Source organism: Nylanderia fulva, unplaced genomic scaffold (genome assembly GCF_048542155.1).
Source record: "Nylanderia fulva isolate GAGA-0341 unplaced genomic scaffold, ASM4854215v1 Scaffold21, whole genome shotgun sequence".
In the NCBI taxonomy this organism is placed as follows: domain Eukaryota; kingdom Metazoa; phylum Arthropoda; class Insecta; order Hymenoptera; family Formicidae; genus Nylanderia; species Nylanderia fulva.
The window spans coordinates 349919-373687 of record NW_028190275.1 but is presented as its reverse complement, the minus strand read 5'-3'; the positions used below and the strand labels follow the sequence as shown (position 1 = coordinate 373687).

The window sequence follows — 23769 nt, the reverse complement described above, 5'->3', positions numbered from 1 at the left end:
CGCAGCGGGCGTCCTGTTACGATATAAATTGCCGACTTAGCTACGGTAACTACTTATCTGTATGTGTACACGTCGTGCCATCGATCGTGATAGTCGCTACACCTAAGACCGAGCCTCTCTCGCCAAGTGTACACGTAATCCTTATGAAGTACGCGCACGATTCTTTACATAGCATCGCCGTAATTCCACCCGGCGCGGATTTTATCGCCGTTCGCTCAAATAATTTCGAGTGAATTTGCGAAGTGTATATCTAATAAACCTCATAGCGTCGTAATTATTAACGTCTCATCGGCATTTAAGAGCAACGTCATTAGTCAAACTAGGAGACAGGGGGATCATATATAGGTATATCGCAAGAATAAGAGGGAGAGCGAGTGTCGACATTTTTTTTCAGCTACGAAGTAAAATATATATTATAGATAAAGATCGTTTTAAACCTATATATCTCTTTTTTTTCAATTAACATTTTAAATTATATATCTAGAAACATTTCGTAATGTGTTTCACATTCATAAGATTCCTATCGAATCTTGAAATTCGTTTTTTTAAAAAATATAATACAGCCGTTTCACTTTCTGACGTTTCTTATTAGGGTAACCTCGATAATTGAAGCACTTCCTGTAGAAGATACCTTTGATTTTGTTGGCTCGGCGCGCAGGTGCGCGCTCGCGCGTTCTATCCGGCGGGATCCGTTTTAATTAAAACCAACGCGCGCAGCCCGATATCACCTTTTAACCCCGGTATCGTGCGCACGCCGGCCGGCGCTGATGGTCCGGCTCACGTGCGTGTCCCACGTGCTTTTACGACGTGGAATTATTACTCGCCTCGCTGTTTATTAAATTGAATTGTGTCGCACCACGTCATCACCCCGTGGCCCTTTATCGGACCCCCTCCGTCCATCACCCATCACTCCATTACCACTCGCAATTAAGCTAACCCACTCATTAAGGAGTCTACGAGCGCGACCGTTCGCGCGCCAATCAAAGGGCTGTCGATTCGATACGATTAGCATTACGGTACATTTTTTTTTTGCGAATAAAAAGATGAGGGCATTTGAATACAGGGTTAATATAAAATCTTTGTGTAAAATTATGTTTTTTTTTACCTAGCATAATTATTATGTATATTCTTTTATATATGTTCAAGATTAAAAATATGCCACTAAATATGGAATTATATATAGGAAATGCTAGTAATGTATAAATGCTATAAAATAATGTACATGAATGATGTATTTTCACTTTAAAAAATATGGAAAAAAATAGAAATAGAAAGATGAGGGCATTTGAATACAGGATTAATATAAAATCTTTGTGTGTAAAATTATGTTTTTTTTAAGAGTTTAACTAGGCTCTGTAATATAAATATAAATTTAACATATATAAGATAGGCAATAAGAGCCAAATCGCGGATGACAGTGCGTTATTCTAAACGAAACTAAATTTTTTCGTTAGAATTAAATACCTGTGCACAAGGCACCAAATTTTTTACTTGGGCACGGCCAAGATATAAATCTTGGCCGTGCCCAAGTAAAAAATTTGGTGCCTTGTGCACAGGTATTTAATTCTAACGAAAAAATTTAGTTTCGTTTAGAATAACGCACTGTCATCCGCGATTTGGCTCTTATTGCCTATCTTATATATGTTAAATTTATATTTATGTTTTTTTTACCTAGCATAATCATTATGTATATTCTTATATATGTTCAAGATTAAAAATATGCCATTAAACATGGAATTACATATAGGAAATGCTAGTAATGTATAAATGCTATAAAATAATGTACATGAATGATGTATTTTCACTTTAGAAAAAAATATGGAAAAAAATTGATATAGTGATCATTAAGTAATTTTTCCAAGTTTTAAACAAGCAATTTTCATAGATTTTTTTCAGTGTATCTTATATTCGATTCAAGAAGAATCGCAAGATTTTTGAGCTTGCATATTTAGGCTTGCAAAATTAATGAAAGTTCTTTAAAGATAAATTACTCGATAATAAATTGTTCACAGACGTAGAGACTTGTTTAGATCAATCTGACGGGCTTATTTATTCTGATGAATTGCATTATTAATTTATAAGTACCATGTCTATAAATGTTCTGGAGGATAGTAGCTCCCACAGGACGGACTTTTCAGCGAAGTTATCGAAACCACCGGTCACATCAATTTAGATAACGGGAATAATGCGGCGAAAGCCCGCGCTTTGTCGACATCGATGACGAAGAAGAGAGAGCGCCGGGTTCTCGATCTCTCTCGGGCTGGCTACTAATAGGATTTTCGTGATCGTCGGCACTTTCGAGAGACTCGGCTCGCTCCCATAAGGAGCACCGCGTATGTATGCATGTATACGTCATTGTGCCAGATCGTGCATCCACCGTAACTTAGACCCGCGCTCCCTACGTTGACCTTAAGGTGCATCTCGGTCTCGTTGCAACGTGCATGTTACAGAATTTGCGTAATCACGTATCATCGGTCCGAGTCTCTCATCCCTTCTTCTGCTGATCTTCTCTTTCCTCTCTGATCACGCGCCACGCAATCTTCGTCGTTTGCGTGCACGTTTTTATGTGTGTAGCGCGAGATGTGTCCAATAACAAGAGAAACTTATCGTGTTATTCCATAAGCACTCTGGTAGCGTCGTGTTTATGGCTGCTCATATAAGCTCTATCAATAGGAATCTGCATACCATCTGCATTTAGATAGATCTTGATTTCAGCACGTGGCAGTTAATCGCTTATGCTTTATCGATTGTCGATTGTACCAACTTCCGCGATTTACACACCGTGATTGTTGCAACGTGTGAATTAATATTGAACGTTGGTAGAAAAGTAATCTCTTATTATAGTCGCGGCGAGGTGGTTGATGTTTTTATTTAAAAGATTGAACACGCGCGCGAGGTGACTAATCGCACATGACATTAATGGAGAAAGTTCTATTAAAGTATTGAAATTTAAATTGGCTGCTGAGAATTTACAATACATTTTTACAGCGGGGCCATTTCAGCGAGATTTCAACGAGATTAAATGCTGTGGCATAATTAAAGAAATGTTATTTTAGAGAGAATTAAATATCTTTTATATTGTTTAATAAATTTGCAGGAGGAAGGCTAAAATTAGACATTTTTATTCGAGAAAATAAATATCTAAGAAATTTTTTAAGTTTGTTGTATGCGAACAAATCTCTGGCAATTATCTTTTTAACAAACTCTATTTTTCTTTTCAGGATGCAAGAGTTTCTTCAAAAGGAGCGTGAGGCGAAACCTAACGTACTCGTGTCGAGGGAACAGAAATTGTCCCATCGACCAACACCATAGGAACCAGTGCCAGTTTTGCCGCTTGAAAAAGTGCCTGAAGATGGGCATGCGCCGGGAAGGTATGCACTGTACTGAACCCTTTTTGAATTTATTAGCGTTAGATCTCAACTGGTGATCATATCGAGGCCGCAAGAACGTCTTGTTGTATAGATTCAAAATGTGCTTGAGGGAGAACTTATACAAATGCCAAGCTCTAGAAAAAAATTTGTAGAAAAAAATTATCAGTAGGAATTAGAACAATAAATAAATGGCCGTGTCCAAGTAAAAATTTGGTGCCTTGTGCACCGGTATTTAATTCTAACGAAGAATTATTTAGTTTCGTTAGGATAACGCATTGTCATCCGCGATTTGGCTCTTGTTGCCCGTCTTATACGTTTAATTTATATTTATATTACAGAGCCTTGTTAAAACTCTTATATTTGATACACGCTGGCTTAAAAAATGCGTTTGTTTACCAACATTAATATATATAACAGAGAAAAGTATGGAATCGAAAGGATCTGAATAGCTCAGCTGGAAGAGCAGTCGCCCGGCAAGCGAAAGGTCTCGGGTTCGATTCCCGATTCAGCGATTTTCGGATCCATATTTTTCTCTTGCATATTTATTTATTTTCCGTAGGGGGGTTAAAGGGGTATTGAAATTAAATCTCAAAATATGAGATTATTTCATATTTAAAATCTTGGCCGTGTCCAAGTAAAAATTTGGTGCCTTGTGCACCGGTATTTAATTCTAACGAAGAATTATTTAGTTTCGTTAGGATAACGCATTGTCATCCGCGATTTGGCTCTTGTTGCCCGTCTTATACGTTTAATTTATATTTATATTACAGAGCCTTGTTAAAACTCTTACAATAAATAAATCTTTATCAAACGATTTTTTAAGTAAAATATTAACAACTTGGAACAATTTATTATTCGAGTCTTGTTTTATACGCTTTAATATACACAAGTATTTTTCTAAATTTAAATGATGCAAATTTTTCTTGCTTTTTATGCAAACTGCAATGTCGAAGTATTTTGAGATATGTATATTACATTTGGCACTTGAAACTTTTCTCCTGTTTTGCTTGTTTGCTCGTTTTTTTTTGTAGCAAAAGGGCGAAAAGTCATCGCGACGAGAAACGATGTTTCTTCGATATTGGAGCAAATTTTGAATGGAGGTTTAAAATAGCGCAACGCACTCGCGAGTCAAAGTGCACAATAACGAAGCTGTCTCCGTTTGCTGTCTCATAATTCGATTCGAAATACGAGGCGAGGCAATAAATTCAATTTTATTTTGCAATTTGTTCGAAGAAAACGATGCTCTTTACGACCATTGGTTAAGGAGCCACTTGTTTGATATCGCTATATCTACACAGAAACATCGCCGACGAATATCTATCGATCCAATGATGATAACACCTCGCCATGCGACTCGCTATGATCACCCGTTAAACTCTCCGTCACACGGCCTGTAAACGCGAACTATCGTGATTGATATCACGTGCTATTTCCGATCGAGCTGCGAGATTTATGGCATTGCGTATACATATATTAATACGTAATAATTGAATAATAAACGATAATTGAAGACGTCGATAGCAACTCTCAATTGTTGCAATTTACAATATACGTATGTGTGTTTGTAATAATTTACATATATACGCAGCATTATTATTTCTGCAACGATTTATTACATATCAAACACAAGTCGCGAGTCTATAGGTCTTTCAGGGTGTCTAGCGGTCAGGGAAATCCGGAAAACCGGGCATTGTCAGGGAATTTTGTGTTGTTAAAAATCGATCCGTCTACAGCGTGTTTGTTAATTTATATTTTCATCGTCAAAATTTTTTTTTTTTTTTTTTTTTTTTTTTTTTAACTTCCGAACCTTTTCATCGTTGACAAAAATATCTCAAGAATCTCACGATTTAACGTTCAATTGATTTATCATACAGATATATGCAAATTATATATTTGGAAAAAATAATGCTATATATATATAATAAGGTTAGGGAAAAAATCAGGGAATGTCTGGTCTTGGAAAATCCGAAAAAGTCAGGGAATTTTTCATCGAGACCCTGATTAGGTCTTTCGAACCGTCCGCGTGTCATGAAAAGAAATTCCTTCGACGACGTCCAAAAGGGACACTGGTCTCAAAGCGTGCCGAAGTCGGTTTTGCGGGCAGGAATTTTTAATTACAGCCCGTGAAAAGGCCGGAAAGGTTCCCACGCCTTATCCCCGCCCGTGATTCCACGTTCCAGCGCTCTTGAACTTGGCTACTCGCATCGCGCGCGATAACATCTAACCTTGTTCCGCCGCGCGCAAGCTCTGGTCATCGGCTCTTTCTCTGTCTCTCTCTCTCGCACCAGGTTTGCCCAGGTGTATACCCACTTCCGTCCGAGACGACTCGGCCTGTCTGTCTGCCCCGAAGCGGGCTCGCGCCGCGATCGTAAACCCGGTAAATCACGCGTTTTTACGCGTATCGGCCGCACGCGTCGATTTTGCACGGCCCATCATCATCGACGAACGCGGAAGGTTATTCTGCGTGTTGAGAGGAAAATTGGGAGAGAAGTTCGAATTAATGTTGAATTGTTAGCTCTCTAAGCACATGATCAATCGATCACAAAACACGTTGCTCCGCATCCTTTTTAGGATTCAAGACGTTAGAAGCCAAAAAGGTTTTAACAATAGTGGAGATAAATTATATACCACAATAACATAGATTAATATAGGTACGTAGTAAAATTAATCGAGTATATTTTACATCTTATTGTGGTAGATATTAATATTTTCGTTGTGGTAAATATTAGTCGGAAAAACTCTTCTAAATTTCTTCCAATAATATATTGTCCCACGATTACCATGATTTTCATAGGGTAAATTCTAAAAGAAAATTTTCTCCGTGTAGGAAGGATTATTTTTGAGCGAATAATTTATATTGGAGAAAGAAAATTAGGTGAACGCACAACTTTCTTTAACATTTGCTTCATTTAAAAATGTATTTCTTAAATTTGTCTCTCACCGATATCCATTACCCTTAATCATTAGTAAGAAATTATTTTTATCGGCTCTCAATATAAAGAATATAAATATGATGTTTTTTTTTAATTCGGCCAACAGAGCCAAAGCACGAAAACTTAATTACTCGAAACTGTATCTCTTGGTTTGAGATCACTAAGTTCCATATATAAATTAATCTCGAAATCCTCCATATGAAATAAAATGTATGAAATTCTCCATATGTAAGTTTCGAGATTAATTTATATATATGGAACTTAGTGATCTCAAACCAAGAGATACAGTTCCGAAAAATTAATTTTTCGCGCTTTGGCTCTGTGTTGGCCGAATTAAAAAAAAAACATTATACTAATCATTAGTGCCGAGAGACACCGGAAGAATCGTCCCTTAACTTCAGTCATAGGGCTCCCTCGTTTACAAAGAAAGCTCACGACTTCCCAGACTCTCTGATATTGTGAACGAGAAAGAGAGGAGGACTTCGCGAAAGGGAAACTCGCGCGCACGATTATTCGCACGAGAGACGACGGCTCGGCTGCCCGCGATGCGGCTTTTCCCACAGGAACGTATACAAGTGCAGAGAAGACGTCGCGTTTTCTGCCCTGTCACAACGACATCCGCCCATTATCCGCGATGATGCCCCGGTCTTTGATAATAATTCGAGTCGCTCGCGAGCACGGGGCACGTAACTTTGTATACACTCACCTGGCCCCCTATATACATATATATATATTGTATATATACCTACGTATACCGTATATGCTCGCACGAAAGAAAAAGAACAGGAAAGGGAAGAGGGGTCGAGCGGAGGAAGTGGAGGAAGAAGAAGAGGAAGATGAAGAAGAAGAAGAAAAGGAGAAGGAGGGTGGCGGAGACCAAAAGGGAGGGAGGCCCTGTATCGCCGGCAGCAGCAGGAGCAGCAACAGAACAGCAGCGCAAGGGAAGAAGGTGGTCGGACAGAGATAGGACTAAAGGAGCGCGAGGAGTAGGGAAGACGGTGGAAGGTGGCACGGAAAGGGGAGACAGAGAGGGAGGGAGAGACGGGATGGTCCGAGGTCAGCGGGGTGCATGACCTTACCTCGGGGGCCCCTTCCTTCCGTGGGGCCCTCGAGGCAGACAGGATGCGCTGAAGATTACCCCGTAGATACTGTCCGCGATGATTACAGAAATCTAGGAAGCCGCTCAATTTAATTAACCCTTAATTGCGAGCGCTCGGGATGGTGCGTTTACTTCGGGACCCTGGCGCTTTTCCCCCTCTCCGCGTCCCCTCCTTTTCTATTCGAGAACGATGATGATGACGATGACGATGACGATGACGATGACGATGACGATGACGATGACGATGACGATGACGATGACGATGACGATGACGATGACGATGACGATGACGATGACGATGACGATGACGATGACGATGACGATGACGATGACGATGACGATGACGATGACGATGACGATGACGATGACGATGACGATGACGATGACGATGACGATGACGATGACGATGACGATGACGATGACGATGACGATGACGATGACGATGACGATGACGATGACGATGACGATGACGATGACGATGACGATGACGATGACGATGACGATGACGATGACGATGACGATGACGAGGACGAGGACGAGGACGAGGACGAGGACGAGGACGAGGACGAGGACGAGGACGAGGACGAGGACGAGGACGAGGACGAGGACGAGGACGAGGACGAGGACGAGGACGAGGACGAGGACGAGGACGAGGACGAGGACGAGGACGAGGACGAGGACGAGGACGAGGACGAGGACGAGGACGAGGACGAGGACGAGGACGAGGACGAGGACGAGGACGAGGACGAGGACGAGGACGAGGACGAGGACGAGGACGAGGACGAGGACGAGGACGAGGACGAGGACGAGGACGAGGACGAGGACGAGGACGAGGACGAGGACGAGGACGAGGACGAGGACGAGGACGAGGACGAGGACGAGGACGACGACGACGACGACGACGACGACGGTGTGGTGGTCGTGTTGTATGGCTATGTTCGTGTGTACGAGTGCGCGACGATGCGTGAGTTATCGCCCGCGAAACGCAAAGTGCAATTTATTTTAAAAGGCGAGCGACTCGCGCAGATACTCGCGAGATCTCTTGCAGATCTTTATTAATGCCGGAGTTATTATTTGTAATTTGTTAGACCTCAGCCCCAGAATACGATATATCCGTATCTTTCAGGTGAAACTCGAGCTTTCTAAACAGTATCGACGAGTGTAATCGATCAAATTTGATATACAAATAGCGTGTCATTTTTTTATCATGCAAAGTATCGATATATATATTTTTTTTATTGGAAAACGTAACAATATTGAAGCACATTTTACAGGAGCGTAAAAACGATATATAACGCTGACAGAAAAATGCTCGATTCAAAATGTCTAAATAAAAATTCACAAATCACGAAACAATTACAGATAAGAAAGCGATAAAACGTTCATAAAGAATCCTTGAAATAATTTTTAAAAAATATATTTTTAAGAGTCCCTCTTATCGCGTAACAATCTACGGTTGGCTGACATATCGACCTTTTTATTCTATTTTTTTTTTTTTCAAGATCTTAATCTCCGAGCGTGCGGTTTCCCTTGTGCATTTAAATTAAATCCCATGTATTTAATTTGTCTTGTATAAAGCATTCGACGAGTTTTTCGAACTCGTCTTCATTATAGCAAAAAAAAAAAATGTCTGATTAGTCGAATTTTTTCCGGTCTGTGAGTACGGAATTGGAGATTAGCTCTATCATGCTGGGCGCTCTTTAGCTGGTCGCGTAACTATCGAGTCTACCCATCGCGATTCACCGATAGCGAGTCGCGACTAGACTAGAAGAGGCCCCGTTACGTACTTAATACGCTCGTTAAAACGAGGAACTTGGAAAACGTATTCGTTCGCCGGCGCGCGCACTATTCTCGCGATAAATCCGTATTGTGTATTTTACAACCCGTGGCCGTTAGTTCGCGCCTGCTTCGATATTTTTGCTTCTTAAAGAGAGGGAAAAAGAAAAATAACAGGAAAATAACAACACGCGACGCATAATATATTCTCCGCGCTAAAGTGACCAGCTCGCTGTAATTTATGCGCGTGCTGAAAAGTAATTAACCCATTTACACACGGATGTATTTCCATTCCACGTGATTATGTCGAAAGAAACATAGCTTTTAAGAACGCATTAAAAATTATAGTTCCGATATCATTTCGGTTTCCCTTTGCGATCGTAAAGATTTAACGATAAAGATTTAAGAATGGATTCAACTTTATAATGAAACAAGCTAGTAAACTCGTAAATGAGAAATGGTCTGTTGACTTTAATATTATAATTTGTCCAAGATGCATGATATTATATCTCAAAATCTTTATGTATATTTGCATATATATTTTTAAAAACATTCTCTCGCAGTGATAAATTTTTAATATATATTAATCGCGTTTTTATCAAATATACGAGCATTAAATGTTAGCACAAAAGTGTTACGAGAAATAAAAATCACTTTCTTTTGCAAAAGAAGAAACGATATTACGGGACTAATGTCTCATTTTGATTAAAGAAATTAAATCGAAGATTATATGTTACGACATGTTATTACATCGATTTATTTGACCGACGGGTTCGCGGGTTATTATTTCATGAATATGCATACCTTGAATTTGTGTGCACACACACACACATGGACGATGGGCACACGTTTACATATACCTCTCGTCGAACGTTCGTTAATTCCGCAACAAAAGGAGACAGGACGCACGACGACGATGAGGAAGGTGATGGCAGGAGAGTCGAGACGTAAAGAGAGAGAGAGAGAGAGAACTCGAGAGGCAAATAACCCTAATTTCATCGTCGGAGACCTGCATTCAGAAAGTCATTATCAAACGACCGTCCCACACGCCCGTTATAATTACGCGGGCGTCGTTGCACAACAGAAATGTATCGAACTCTTTCTCTCTTCATCTCCACTTTACTCTCCATCTCTCTCCCATTTTGCGCTTTTCCTTTTCTTCTTCGTCTCGTTTCTTTTTCCGTTCTCACGTTCTTTATGTGCACGCGTTTCACGCCAATCATTTGCTCCGACCTGTACGCACACTTGTCTCATAACGTACGTGTTGCTTTATTTCGTTATCCTTCCGTCTGTTTACCAATCACGTGATTTCCTAATAATTACGCCGTTATACGCAGTTTTATGTATTTACGGTTTTCTCCGATTAAGCGCTCCGATTTGGTTCTCTTAGCAAGGATTACGTTTTAAACCTGACAGCAGTTATTTTCTGAACTAATTAAAGGTTTAGGAAAGTGTTAAGTTACTTGCAATACTAATTCGAAAGTAGCAAGCATGAAATGTTACTGTCTTTATTTTTTAATCATCAATATTTAAAGTTTTTATATATTTGTTAAATTTTTATTTAATTAAGTTAGTTATATTTATTAGATACTAGAAAAATTGTTTTAATGCGGTAGCAAACATATGTGCGTCAAGTATTTAGTGATAAATAATAGATAAATTTCAAATAGTAAAATTACAAACAAAAAAAAATTATTATTTGTATATTATATTATTTTCGAATTTGTATTTAATACATGGAGCCTTCGTATTCTTACTATAAAAAAATAATGTTCAAAACTTTATTATTTCGAAAGTTTTTCCATTACGTAATTACGCGCGAGTCATATCATAATCTCAATAATAACAGCGCAAAAATAGATTCTTATCACAGATTGATGTTAAATCGCGTACGGAATGAAATTAACAAAGATTCCCTTCAAGAATTTCCCTCGGCGCATATCCGCGTTTCGGAATCCCGAAGAATCTGGAGAGATTCATCAATTTATCAGCTGCCGCGCGCGAGCGCGCGCGCAATCGATCGATCGATCGATCGATCGATCGATCGAGCGCTCGACAGTTACTCTGCCTCGATCGCAGATAATCGTATACATTCGCAACCGCGCACGAGGATCTCCGCCAGTTATGAAATCCTCGAAGACAGCCAGCTGATAATCCTCTGCTCCGATCGCGATCGCGTGAGTGTGTATATATATATGTGTGTGTGTGTGTGTGTGTGTGTATAAGTGTGCACGGCGCGGATTTCACTTATCTCTCTCTCCCGGCGTCGAAGTTCCGCGGCCCGACGATGGGGCCATTATGGCCGCATTAACTGAAATTAGACATTGTTTCCCTTGCCGGGATGGAGCAACAATGGGAAGACGACGCGGACGACGACGAGCAACGACGAGGTGAGTCAAAATGGTGGAGGAGGTTAAGGAATAACGAGAGGGAAAAAAATAAAGAGGTGCATGCACGTTGCACACACGGAAAGGCGGAAGAAGGAAAGATCCAGGGGGAGCATATCTCTCTCTCTCTTCATCTTTATTTATCTCGTTCTCCCTCGCTCTGTCTTCACTCGCGGTATACGCCGGCGAGAGATTGCCGATATTACGGCAGGGTCAGGATCGTGACTTTAATCAATTAGCGAGGTTTCTCGGACCCGGGAAATGATTAGTAATCCGGCCGGCAGCCAGACTCTCTCGGAGACTCCTCTCTTTCGTTGCTCTTATCCGCATCCAGGGGGGATAAGAATACGCGCGCGCGCCGTTTTGATCAGCCGAGGATGTAATTGATGAGAGAAAATCAGCCTATCTTCACGATGGAGCTCATTACTTGTTGGACTCTCGCGAAAAACAGGCCGCGAGATGTACAGAACATCTGCTCATTTATTTTCGATATGAAGTTTGACACGAATTATGAATGGTTTCTATATAAAAAAAGGTAATGAAATTTCTACTTTAAATAGAAAAAAATATTCTTCATCTTATAGGTACACTATATGAGAATAATTTACAACTTATTCAACAAATGAAGTGTAAACGGTAATCATTCATTTCTTTTTACTCGAAGTTCAACTTAAGGGGGCGCCTGCTTTAGAAAGCTAAATAATGTGTTTTTTTTTAAGATATTTATTATTAAATACAAATTTTTTTTAGTTTTAAAAATATGATCTGTAGAACTCCATAAAAATCTTCTCCGCCAAAGTTGCAAATTTGCGAGCACTCTCATATTTCCAAATCTCGTGTGAAATTAAAAAATTAAATACTTTAGAGAAGATACCTTAAAGGCGACCTTCACAGTCTATATTTTTAATTAAAAAAATTTTTTTATACTTGTAAATCTGTAAATATATTTGCCTAAAAATTTCGGAATCTAAAGTTTTTCCAAAAAAGTTATTTTTGGTTCTCTAAAGCAGATGCACCACTCAAGTGTCATCTGAAAAAATAAATTTCAATTTTATAATTTGCGAATATCTTTATATTCACAGATTATAATTCAAAGACTATTTGTTGCTTTTTCTCCGCCAACAAAAATACCATTTTTGTTATTCGAGAAGCCATAAATAAATAAGCGGACGTTTGTTGTTTGTAGAGAATGCATAAAAATTCTCTTATATAAAAATCCAAGAGAGTAGAGAGCCGCGATTCAAAATACCGTTAGAGTCAGATAAACTTTAATACGCAACCCGCCGGATTCTTGTTTCGCTTCGCACTCGATAGCGACGAATCGATCGGTCGCGTATCTCGCGAAAAGGTTGCGGAAAGTTACGACACGTGGAAATGTGGACGACTTTGACAGGATTACAGTGATTAATCGTTCTACTTCAGTTGACTACTTCCATTTTCTAGGTCGTCTCTTTTACGTATGATCTATTACTCTCTACTTCTTTTTTCCTCTTCCGAGAGAACCATACATGTCTGATCCAACAATCTTTAATGTTAGAAGGGAACTGTTAAAAAGGGATGTCCGCTTCGATTTGTTTTCGCGGAAGAAAGAAGCTTCATATATATGTGTGATGTGAGAATTCTCTTCTTATACGTTTCTAAGTTAATCTGATTATGATCTAACAAGTAGTGCTTCAATTTGTTGAAATAAATATAACATATATATGCAAATTGAAAATATTTTAGAAGGAAAAGACAAGTAAATATAATATAATATTTAAATAGATATGATAAAAAATTTCTAAACGTTTTCATACAAATAATTTTCTCATCTCAAAAAATTATCTTTGCAAGATTGAAATACAATCGACTCGACACACGACTAAATACAATACATGAAACTAGGCTATTAAATAAAAAGAAATCTTTTCCGTTTAAATCTCCCGTCACATCTATCAAAGGGAAATTGACAGAGAGTTGTCCAACTCGACGAGCAATGAAGATTTTGTTAGCACTATGATTCGAGAACACTAGACGTCGCCTACTCCGAAAATTCTTCATCGATCGCACAAGCTTCCTGGCGCGCGGAGCGACCACGTTTCCCCATATTTACCCGTATAATCTCTTTCCGTGCATTAAAATACAAAGTAGGCGCATTACCATGACAAAACTGTCGGGTCAAGAGAGCCTGACACCGTCTGTGGGGGATTACGATCGGCGGCCGAGTCCGATATGCATATTCAGCGGTGCAAGGTCCACCTTGTGCGCGTAAACTCGCGCCTTTTGTTCATCCTCGGCCAATCCAAACGCGCCACGGTTTTTCCACTCGATCGTCAACACGTCTATTCTTTTTTTTTTTTTTTCTTCTCGGAGATTCACGCGTGCACTGAATTATCGCTACTGAATATTCGACGAGGCGCATCCTCGGAAATTTGACATTGAATTTTCGCTCGTGCGCGACTCAATTCGCATTGTCATCGATTGCGCGTCAAGCTGTTACGAAACAGAAGCATTAGAATTGAGAAACTTTACTGCCACTCTCTAGAATCTTCGATTCAATTCGTCGAATCTAACCGAAAGGTTTAACAAATTAATGAGACTTAGGATATTCATAAGGTAAAACATAGCAAAGGATTAATTAATTATATACAATATATGCATTAACGAATAATATCGTGGATAAATTAGAAGTAGTTTAATTAATTAACAAATATTCAAAATTAATGTGATAACGAATATATAAATATCTCTTAAATTCTTGAAAATTCAGTGGATTCGTAGTATGCGAAAAAAGAAAAAATAATTTAAAAATGTGTATTAGATCAACGTATACATGATTAGGAACAAACGACTTTTGACTCGGAACAACAGCGGATCAATTCGAATGGTGACCTTAAGAACTCCTGGAGCATCGAGCTCACTGTGTTTCAATCAGAATGTGAAAGTTCAGCTGCAAAAGGCCTGCTATGTCAGTCGGCTTTATGCGCGGTTCTCGCGCAAACGTCTACGCTAGAAATAATCGACATCATTATTCGCTTTCCTAGACTTCTGTTTATACCCATTTACATTTAAAACCATATCGATATATGCATATTTGATTGCGGCCGAGTCATTGTTTTGTTCGTTCAAGGCGGATATATTCGCGAATCATTGATCGATTTTCGGATACATTAATTTTCTTACAAATGTAATTTATTTAAAAGGAAGTGAATTCATAGAAATATCAAACGCCTTCGCGATAATGTTATACTTTTAGCGCGAACATTTACCTATATCATAAAATTCTGATCTTTATTTATAAGCGAGAAATATATTATAGAAAATGCTTTTTTTGTATCGCGAGAATAATTAATATTACGTCTAGATATATACAACTTGCTTCAAGATAGTCACATCGAGGTCGTTTATCGTTACGCTCGATTAAATTTCCCTCAGTACAACGACAAATCTCGCAATTTGTATCAATTAACATCTTTATTCATACTTGAATATTTTTTTTTGCCAGAGGCAGTGGCACGTATAAATACTTAATTCTCCCCTTCGAGCTGTATTATTATTACGTTGGATGATAAATTAGTCGAAATTACCTATGCAAAAAATATTAGAAAAAAGCTGGAGCCTCTTTTCTACATACACAACATAATTATTTTCTTACGCTCTTACTTATTTTAAAATTAATTTAATATATTATATAATATAATATATTAAATTAATTTTAAAAAATATATAATACAATTTATCTAATATATTAATTTAAAAACTATATAATATACCATTTATTCAATATATTATAATTTAATACAATACATGGAGATTTAAAATTCGGATTAAATTCGAATTCTCAAGAAACAACTTAGACCGAACTCATCGAAGTTATATAGTTATAAAAAAATATATAATACAATTTATCTAATATATTAATTTAAAAACTATATAATATACAATTAATTCAATATATTATAATTTAATACAATACATGGAGATTTAAAATTCGGATTAAATTGGAATTCTCAAGAAACAACTTAGACAGTCGTCGATGATCCTTAGACCGAACTCATCGAAGTTATATACCGACTCTCGAGACCCGGTCTCGAGAGATACGTGTCTGCCCATCTCTATCTCGCGCGATGTGTATCAAGGCAGGTGAAGTTGCATCGCGGCAAGTTTCCGCCGCTTTTCTCCCGCGGACACTCTTCCCCTTTCTCGTCAGGATGCGGCAATTACGACGTTCTCTCGAATACGTGCCGTTTCGTCCGCGTTTCACCCTCCGTCGTGGCTTCCTCGCGGATTTCACACGGAATTCCGCGGATTCCCGGGCAACCGCGTGAATTTTCTCTCTCCCGCACCTTCTTCGCCTTTCATTAAATCTCTATTTATCACTGCCGAGCACGGCTCATTTGATTCGCGCAACTCACAAGGTTGATTTGATTCACGCGTCAGCTGACTCGACGGAGAAAAATACGTCTCTGGTATCGACGGACGGGAGAAATTAATTCTTCGACAATTTCTCAATTTCGATTTAAAAAATTTAAAAAAAAGTCAACCCTAAAATTACGGATATATATATATATATATATATATATATATATATATATATATATATCTGTAATTTTAGGGTTGACTTTTTTTTCAATTTTTTAAATCGAAATTGAGAAATTCCACATCTCACAGATTTCTTACTTATATATATATATATATATATATATATATATATATTAATTCTTCGACAATTTCTCAATTTTGATTTAAAAAATTGAAAAAAAGTAAACCCTAAAATTACGGATATATATATATATATTTTTTTTTTTTTAAATCATTCAATTTTTTAAATTAATAATATATATATATATATATATATATATATATATATATATATCCGTAATTTTAGGGTTTACTTTTTTTTCAATTTTTTAAATCGAAATTGAGAAATTGTCGAAGAATTAATATATATATATATATATATATATATATATATATATATGTGAATAAGTAAGAAGTCTGTGAGATGTGAGGTAAGAATAATAACGTGGGCGCGTAAAACACGCGATAGCGCGGACCGTCATCGGTCGACATCATTGACGTAAACACCGTGGGAAAGCCGACGACCTGGTGGTCGTCGTCCGGTAAGGATGCCGCCATCATGCGAACGATTCGCGCTCGGAATTCGAACAGGTGAATCACGGCCGAGTAACGCGCATATTTCACCTCGGTGTCACGAATAAGAGAGGGAACATTAACGAAAGACGAGGACCGGAAAGCTGGAAGCGACAGTCGTCTCGTCGAGAAATGTCACTCTCCCACGTGCGTGTGATTATTTTCGCGATTTTTATTCCGTTGCAATTCGCGATATAATGATTCGAGTTAGGCGAAATGGATGACGCTTCGCGCGCGCAGCATCCGATATTAAATGCCCAACGAGCGGATATAATCCGCGGATTAACGGAAACAGCACGGGACGACGCCGTTAAGCGTCTGTCTGTTAAACAGCAACGTTTAAGCCTATTCGTTTCGCACCAGCGAATCTCCGCCTCGATCGCGAGATAAGCGGGAGATGAATCTAGTTGACTGGAACCTCGATCGGAATCGCTGGATTCGAATCGATTCTACGAGAGACGAAAATGTCAGGTTGTTCTGGAATATCTTAATAAATTTCTAAATATATAAATTCTAATTAATCTAAAAAAAAATAATTATTCCATATTCAGATAAAAAAATTAATGTAAAACTCCCTCTAAAATATTCAATATTTAAACCCTGAAACTAACTCTGATTCACTCTCAATAAAGATTTAATTCAGCTAAAATCCTAATAAAAGATATAATAAATAAAGGATATATATTATATTAATAAAATCAAAAATAGAATATCTCTCTCTCTTATTAATATAATAACTAAAATAATTAAAATAAATCTTACTTCATACGATAATATTTGTGAAACTGACCGTATCGCACCTATATATTATAAAATAAATTGAATTAGCTGATTACCCTATAAAAATTATGATATACCCTCCAATAGTTATAAAAACAATTATCAATAAAGTAGAATAATTAAAAAAATAAATATCAGTAATATAAGGAAATCCTAATCATACTATTAACTTTCAACTGGAACATTCAGCAATCGATTATCGAACTGCGCTATTAATTAAATTGATCCGATTAATCTCTCACCCCTAAAACAAAATTGAGTATCGCTTTGGGTCTGAATAAAAAAATTACTTTCGTTCTCGGACGAAAATCAAGTCCCACGTGCGTAATTCACGCATTATCATTCACGTCGCAGGACTAGGCTAATCTCGCTCTCCGGTCTCTGAAGATCCGCGAATAAGAACCCGCGCGTTTACGAATCAGCTCCGCGGAGGTGAACGAAAGCAGATATTAATAACGCGCCGCGTACATGATTGTTGCGTGGTCCCACCTTCGCCCTCCCTCCCTTCCTCACCCCCTTTCCTCCCTCGTTTCTTCTTTTTCTCCCTCTCTCATCATCCAGAGAGGTGCGCTCCACCTTCTTCCGACCGTGTTTCCTCTCCCTCTATCTCGCTCGCCCGACGTTCCTCCATCTCCGTCGTTCCTCGCCAAGTTCGAGCCCGGGTCGCTCGTTTCTCCATGCCTTCCTCGAGCTTAATGTTGCTCGTAAGAGCATAGCGTGGAGTAGCGTGCGAGCGAGCCTCGCCGCGAGCAGGCACCGTGGGAACCTTAGGCGGGCTCGCGCGAGCGCTCTGTTCTGGACGCGTGTAACCTTGTAACCTCCACCGACCTCTCCCTTTCTCAATCTCCGTCTCGCGCCACTTCTCTTTCTCTCTTCCTCATCTCCGCTTCTTCGTCCTTCGTCGTGTCTTCGCCGTCGAAGATGCGATCTCGATCGCTGGAGAACGTCGCGACGCCGATGCCGAAGAGAGGAGTCGTAGAAAAGTCGGAGCTCGCGCTCTTGATTGCGATAAATGTAGCGTAATAAATTTCATACGCGTCAGGCGCGCTTCTTCGAGGATCGCGATCCGTCGATTGCGCGATAAGTCCGATCAATAATAAATTTCGCTCTTTACTCTTCCAGAGGAGTATTCCCGGTGATGTGTATCGCGGCTCGAAAGATGAGACGCGGATTCCTTCGTTTGTCACATCCCTTTTCCGAGAAAGCGCGGGAATAGATATACCTGAATAAGAAATTCTCCTGAGAGTACGTTATTTTATTTTATCGCGTTCTGTCAAGCAGGGTGTTCAGCAGACTCGATGAAAAAATTCCCTGATTTTTTAGTATTATTTTTTCCAAGTACATAATTTGCATATATCTATATGATAAATCAATTTAATGCTAAATTATGAAATCCTTGAGGTATTTTTGTCAACGATGAAAAGGTTCGGAAGTTAAACGAAGGAAAATTTAAATCGATTATACAATCTGAATTATGTATGATAATCGAAACAAACATGTCGCTATAAACTATTTCAATAATCATCTTTTTTATTTTTATTATAATATATCAATTTTTTTAGTTTTGTCTATCAATTGAAATTTAGCGTGCTGAGAGACAAATGTAGAATAATGTGAAAAATCCAGATGAAGAGTAAAATTTACTCACTTTTTCCCTGACAATTCCAGACTTATAAAATTCCCTAACAGCCTGCGGTCAAGCTAGAAAAATAGCGAGATATTAAAATTCATTACGTGCGGTAGGATGTTAAAAATAAATAAAATTCAAAGGTTTTTATGACACTTAAAATTACAACTGATGAAGAGATGCAAGGTAACGTTCGGACACAAAGTGTCGCACCACACACATGGGGGTGTTTTCTGCGGTCGGAACTCGCGAGAAAGGATAACATCGAATTAACGCTTCGTTCGGACACGACGATCCATCCTCCCGCGAATGAAACCGACGGCCGTGAGTCGGTAACCTTCTTCTTTCCGGCGAAATTATCATAATGGGTCGGAACAGAAGCATGGCCCGGAGCGACCTCCGGCTCTCGCCTGGAAACTGCCTTTCTCCCTCTCGCGCGCTACTCCTTCAAAGACGCGCACTCGAAGTGAGTGCATCTTCCGCGGAGTTCTAAGAGTTCCTCCCGCGTGCGTGCGTGCATACCTGCGTGCATTGCGTGCGCGCGAAGCTGTGTATTGCGCTCGAGAGCGCGCGCGCTGTTATGGCATATCCTCTCTTTTTCTTCATAGCCCAACCAGCCCGGTTCTCGAAGCGAGACTTTGGCCGCCCTGGCCAGGTATACCTACACACAGGTATATAGCTCCCTCGCGCACGGTAATTACGTGACGTATTAATACCAGTTATTCCGCGTCGACTGGTTCTCCCTCCCGGCCGGTCGGCTGTCTCGATATCCGCAGGTGTATTCGGCCTGTTCTTTCTTCCTTTTTCTCCGGCTCTCTTTCTCTTTAAGCGATACCTCGACTTCTCTCTTCCTCGATATCCTCCCGCGAAAAATTTTGTTCGCTCGCACCCCGCGAATCTAACGAGAGAGAGAGAGCGAGCGACCAGTCGTTGCCTCTTTAAATGCCCGCAAATTGCGAAGCGAGAAAGCGTGCGAGCGGATTTTCCAGTCTTCTCTCTTTAATGAGATAAACGCGTTGCGAAACAGCATGTTTATGACGAGAGTCGAGTAGTTTTTCAATACGTCGAGCCGTGCTTTTCAGCGATACTCGAACTGACGCGTTTTCCGTACGCGTCGTCGTGTTGAGCATAATTATTATTAGCACTTTGATGAAGCGTACTTGAAGATCCAATTTTCTGGAATTATAGATATTAGTGAATTCTATTTGTTTATCGGGATTCTAGAGTGGTAAAAGTTTCTTTGATTTTTTAACGAGCACACAAAAATTAATCGGGTGGAACTCTATAATCGAGTTTTTTTTTTTTAAATCGCGCCTGTTGCTCCGAGATGCGCACTGCATGGAGATGATTGGTATCGTAATAAAGGATGCGAGCTTTAGGACGATGCGGGGCCGATTATTTTACAATTACTACGATAACCGATCGCGCACATTTGCGCGCGTTTTAAGTGAAAACTGCGAGATCGAAGGGGCGTCCGAAGGGTCGCTTCTCTCGTCCTTTTTTTTTTCTTTCCTCTCTAACGGAGAAACTTAGCGGGCGTATCTCGGATCTGCGGTGGAAAAGCATGCCGAGGGCCCGTAAATGATCGAGTACGCCCCTCGGAATCCATCGCGGGACTCGCCCGAGCAAGTCGCAATCACGACCGTTAATCGCGGCGCGATTAACTCTCTCGAAGAGAGGAGCCGCTGCGAAAGAAGTCCCGGCCGAGCCTCGAAAAGGATCGTCCCGCTCGTGAAATCCCGATCGCTCCGTTTATTCGTCTCCTCCTTCCCGCGAGATGAAACGCGCCAGACCAGAGATTATTCCCAACGATTGTCGCCGATTTATGCGCTTGCGAAGAGTAAATGCATTTTTTTTCACACGAAAAGGTAGAATCGAATGATTGACAGTTCATGACAGCCTTTTGAATAAACACTAAAATTTATTTGCATATTTAATTAAAACATGAAAATAAAACCAAAAAATTTAAGGGAAGGACAAATATTAATTATGCCCCCTTTTGGAAAAAATAAATTGATTATTCCAATCAGCTGATGAAGTAAGACGCAGTGACATTTTTGTGAAACGCAGCTATACAGTTACCAACGATATATTAACCTTTGATCGTGAAATTTTTTCAATTCGTAATTACCGGTTGCATCCTCGATGATGACTACAGAAACCATTAGTTTAATAATCGATGAGGTAAATCTGCGACTAGCGAATACGTGCTCATGATCGAAAGTAGGCTAAACACGATGATATCTCCATGGGAATCTTTCAACCAGGCTGTACGCGACTCGAATAAAGCGTATAAGAGACGACCCCACGCGAGAAGTTTTTAGGCGATTCCGCGTCGATTTTACCTCCAAAGTCGGCAAGTCGACGGGGCAGGAAATTAACTCGGGCACGTGACGACACGCGTTCATAAATACGGTCGCGCGTGACGTAACGCGCGCGCGCGCGCGCGAAGAAGATGAAGTGGAAGGAGGTGGAGTTCTCCTAACAGGACGAAGGATCGCCCGGGGCGTCCTGTCGTAAACTTGACTGCTCACCGCCCAGAAGTTCGAGCTAACGAACTTATCGAACACGTGCGTCCGGAAAAGGGAAACGTGCTGCCCGATCGGGATCAGAATTACACGCTAATTTCTCGCAGCCACGTCGTAGGAATGTCTCAATATTCGGGAACGAATTGCGCGCGATCGATCATGTGGAATCGTACAAATCGTCAGTCGAACGAATAACATCTCGCGAAACGGGACTTTAAGTCTATAAGATTTTTTGCCTGCTGTCATTAAGACAGTTTGCGTGAATTATATACATTGATTGCGTCTGGAATGACGTTTGTTTCATATATTTTTATATTAATCAAATATACTCATCGAACTTTTTTATAATTTATGAGTTTATTATGAAGCTGTCGGATTGAACAGATTTAAATGTTTGTAATTATTCTCGAGTAAAAATGTTAAAATTATAGATTATAGAATCTTGGTATTTGAGAAGAAAAATAAAGAAAGTTCAACTAAAAATTTCATTATCTGTTTACTTGGTTAAATAAAATTTTGAAAAATAAGAAGAATTTATTAAGATTGTACAGAAAGTGATACGTATTAAAATGTGTAATGCACATTTTAAATTGCACTCTAAAATAAATAATTACAGCGAAAAATTCGATCTAGTTAAATTTTTAAATATATACAATATACTTTTCCGCTAGAAATCGTGGCTCTTGTATCGAATTTATGTCTCTTGTGTTCGCACAAGGACGGGAATACAGACCTTTAAAATCTTCAAGGGGAGTCCCGGTGCTCCTGACCTTTTCATAGCCGCCCCTTAAATGATGATGCGATATCGCGGGGACGCGCTCGACTATCGAGAGCCCTCGACAACTCGAGACAATGTTTCGAAAGCTATCCCAAACGCGGCATTAGCGTCTCTATGACTATCATCAAGTTCCATTCTTGCGTCGAATTCGTGAGTCGGCTTTTCGTGCATGCGAAGACGAGTTTGAAGGATTAATAACACAATCGCACTCTATATACGTAAGAAATATTTGAAGAACAAAAAAAACCACAAATACATGTCCTTTGTAGATGCCAAAGTGCGCTTTACATTAAAATAGGATAGACAAAGACTATACAACAAATATTTTACAAAATCACGATTTAGGAATACTTAACTCGACAAACACGAGTTCTTACACTATAGAGATATTTATACTGAATTTATCAGACACGAGAGATTTATCAGATATAACTAGCTTGTTAAGCTCATATGTAAATCCCGTCATTAATCATGTAAGGATGTGAATGTAAATGTTAGATCGGTTGCTTGTACTCGCTAAAAACGTGTTTTCAACGTGAAACTACTAATGGACGTATATACCTACAGTGATGACTGCGCTTTGATAATTTCTGTTAAAGAGAAACATCTAATTTGCGCGGAGTACCTCTTATCGGACTAATAGCAGTTCTCTCTCTATTCGGGTAAGAGCGAGAGTTTCGGATTATGCTGCACTTTTCTCACGAGAGAGAGTAAGCGATATATGCATGATGATGTAGTTGCTATCAAATTGATTGGCAGGGCGAATAAATAACCGGGTGAGATGCGCCGGGGTTTTTAAGCATCATGAAAGAACGACGAGGCATTGCGTCGGGAACGCACGCGCTTTCGTAAAGGCGTCTTTATAAACGTGTTGCGGAAAGATCGTGAGAACCGGCTCGGTGCCAAGGTTGTCGGAACAAGTGCAACCAGCGGGGGTAAGCAGCTCTGCTTGTGTGTACATCTAATTATTAGACGATCTATATGTCGCAGCGAGTCGCGAAACGACCTTGCAGCTAGGCCGTTATACTGGCTCCATTTTCCAACAAGTCGTATATATATATATATTATGCATACATATATACGCGATTCTATATCATCATACTATCGGCCCCGTTGGCGTCGCGACACACGGCAGAATTACGTAAAATCCTGGAAGGTTGTTGGATTGAAAAATATATCATTTAATTCGCTGCTCTGGCAAACTGTCAGACGCCGTTAGCCATTTTTACGTCACTTTTAATCGCTCTGAAAAAAAGAACGTTCTACTAAAAGATGTTAAACAAGGAAGAATAGCTACTTATCGATGATGAATCATTTAATAATGTATTTTATTGCATTTATAAATTATAAATATTAA

At 39.5% G+C, this 23769-nt stretch overlaps 1 protein-coding gene across 2 annotated transcripts in view; it reads left to right on the top strand.

Moving 5' to 3' along the window:
- The window catches only part of svp (COUP transcription factor 2), a 126830-nt gene that overhangs the window by 19865 nt on the left and 83196 nt on the right, over positions 1 to 23769 (top strand). The window contains exon 2 of one of the 2 annotated variants that reach the window (XM_085482671.1): positions 3222 to 3371. In XM_085482671.1, the coding sequence (XP_085338797.1) occupies positions 3222 to 3371 (150 nt within the window). Of the gene's footprint in view, positions 1 to 3221; positions 3381 to 23769 lie in introns of both variants that reach the window. The other variant, XM_085482670.1, reaches the window with a different exon arrangement.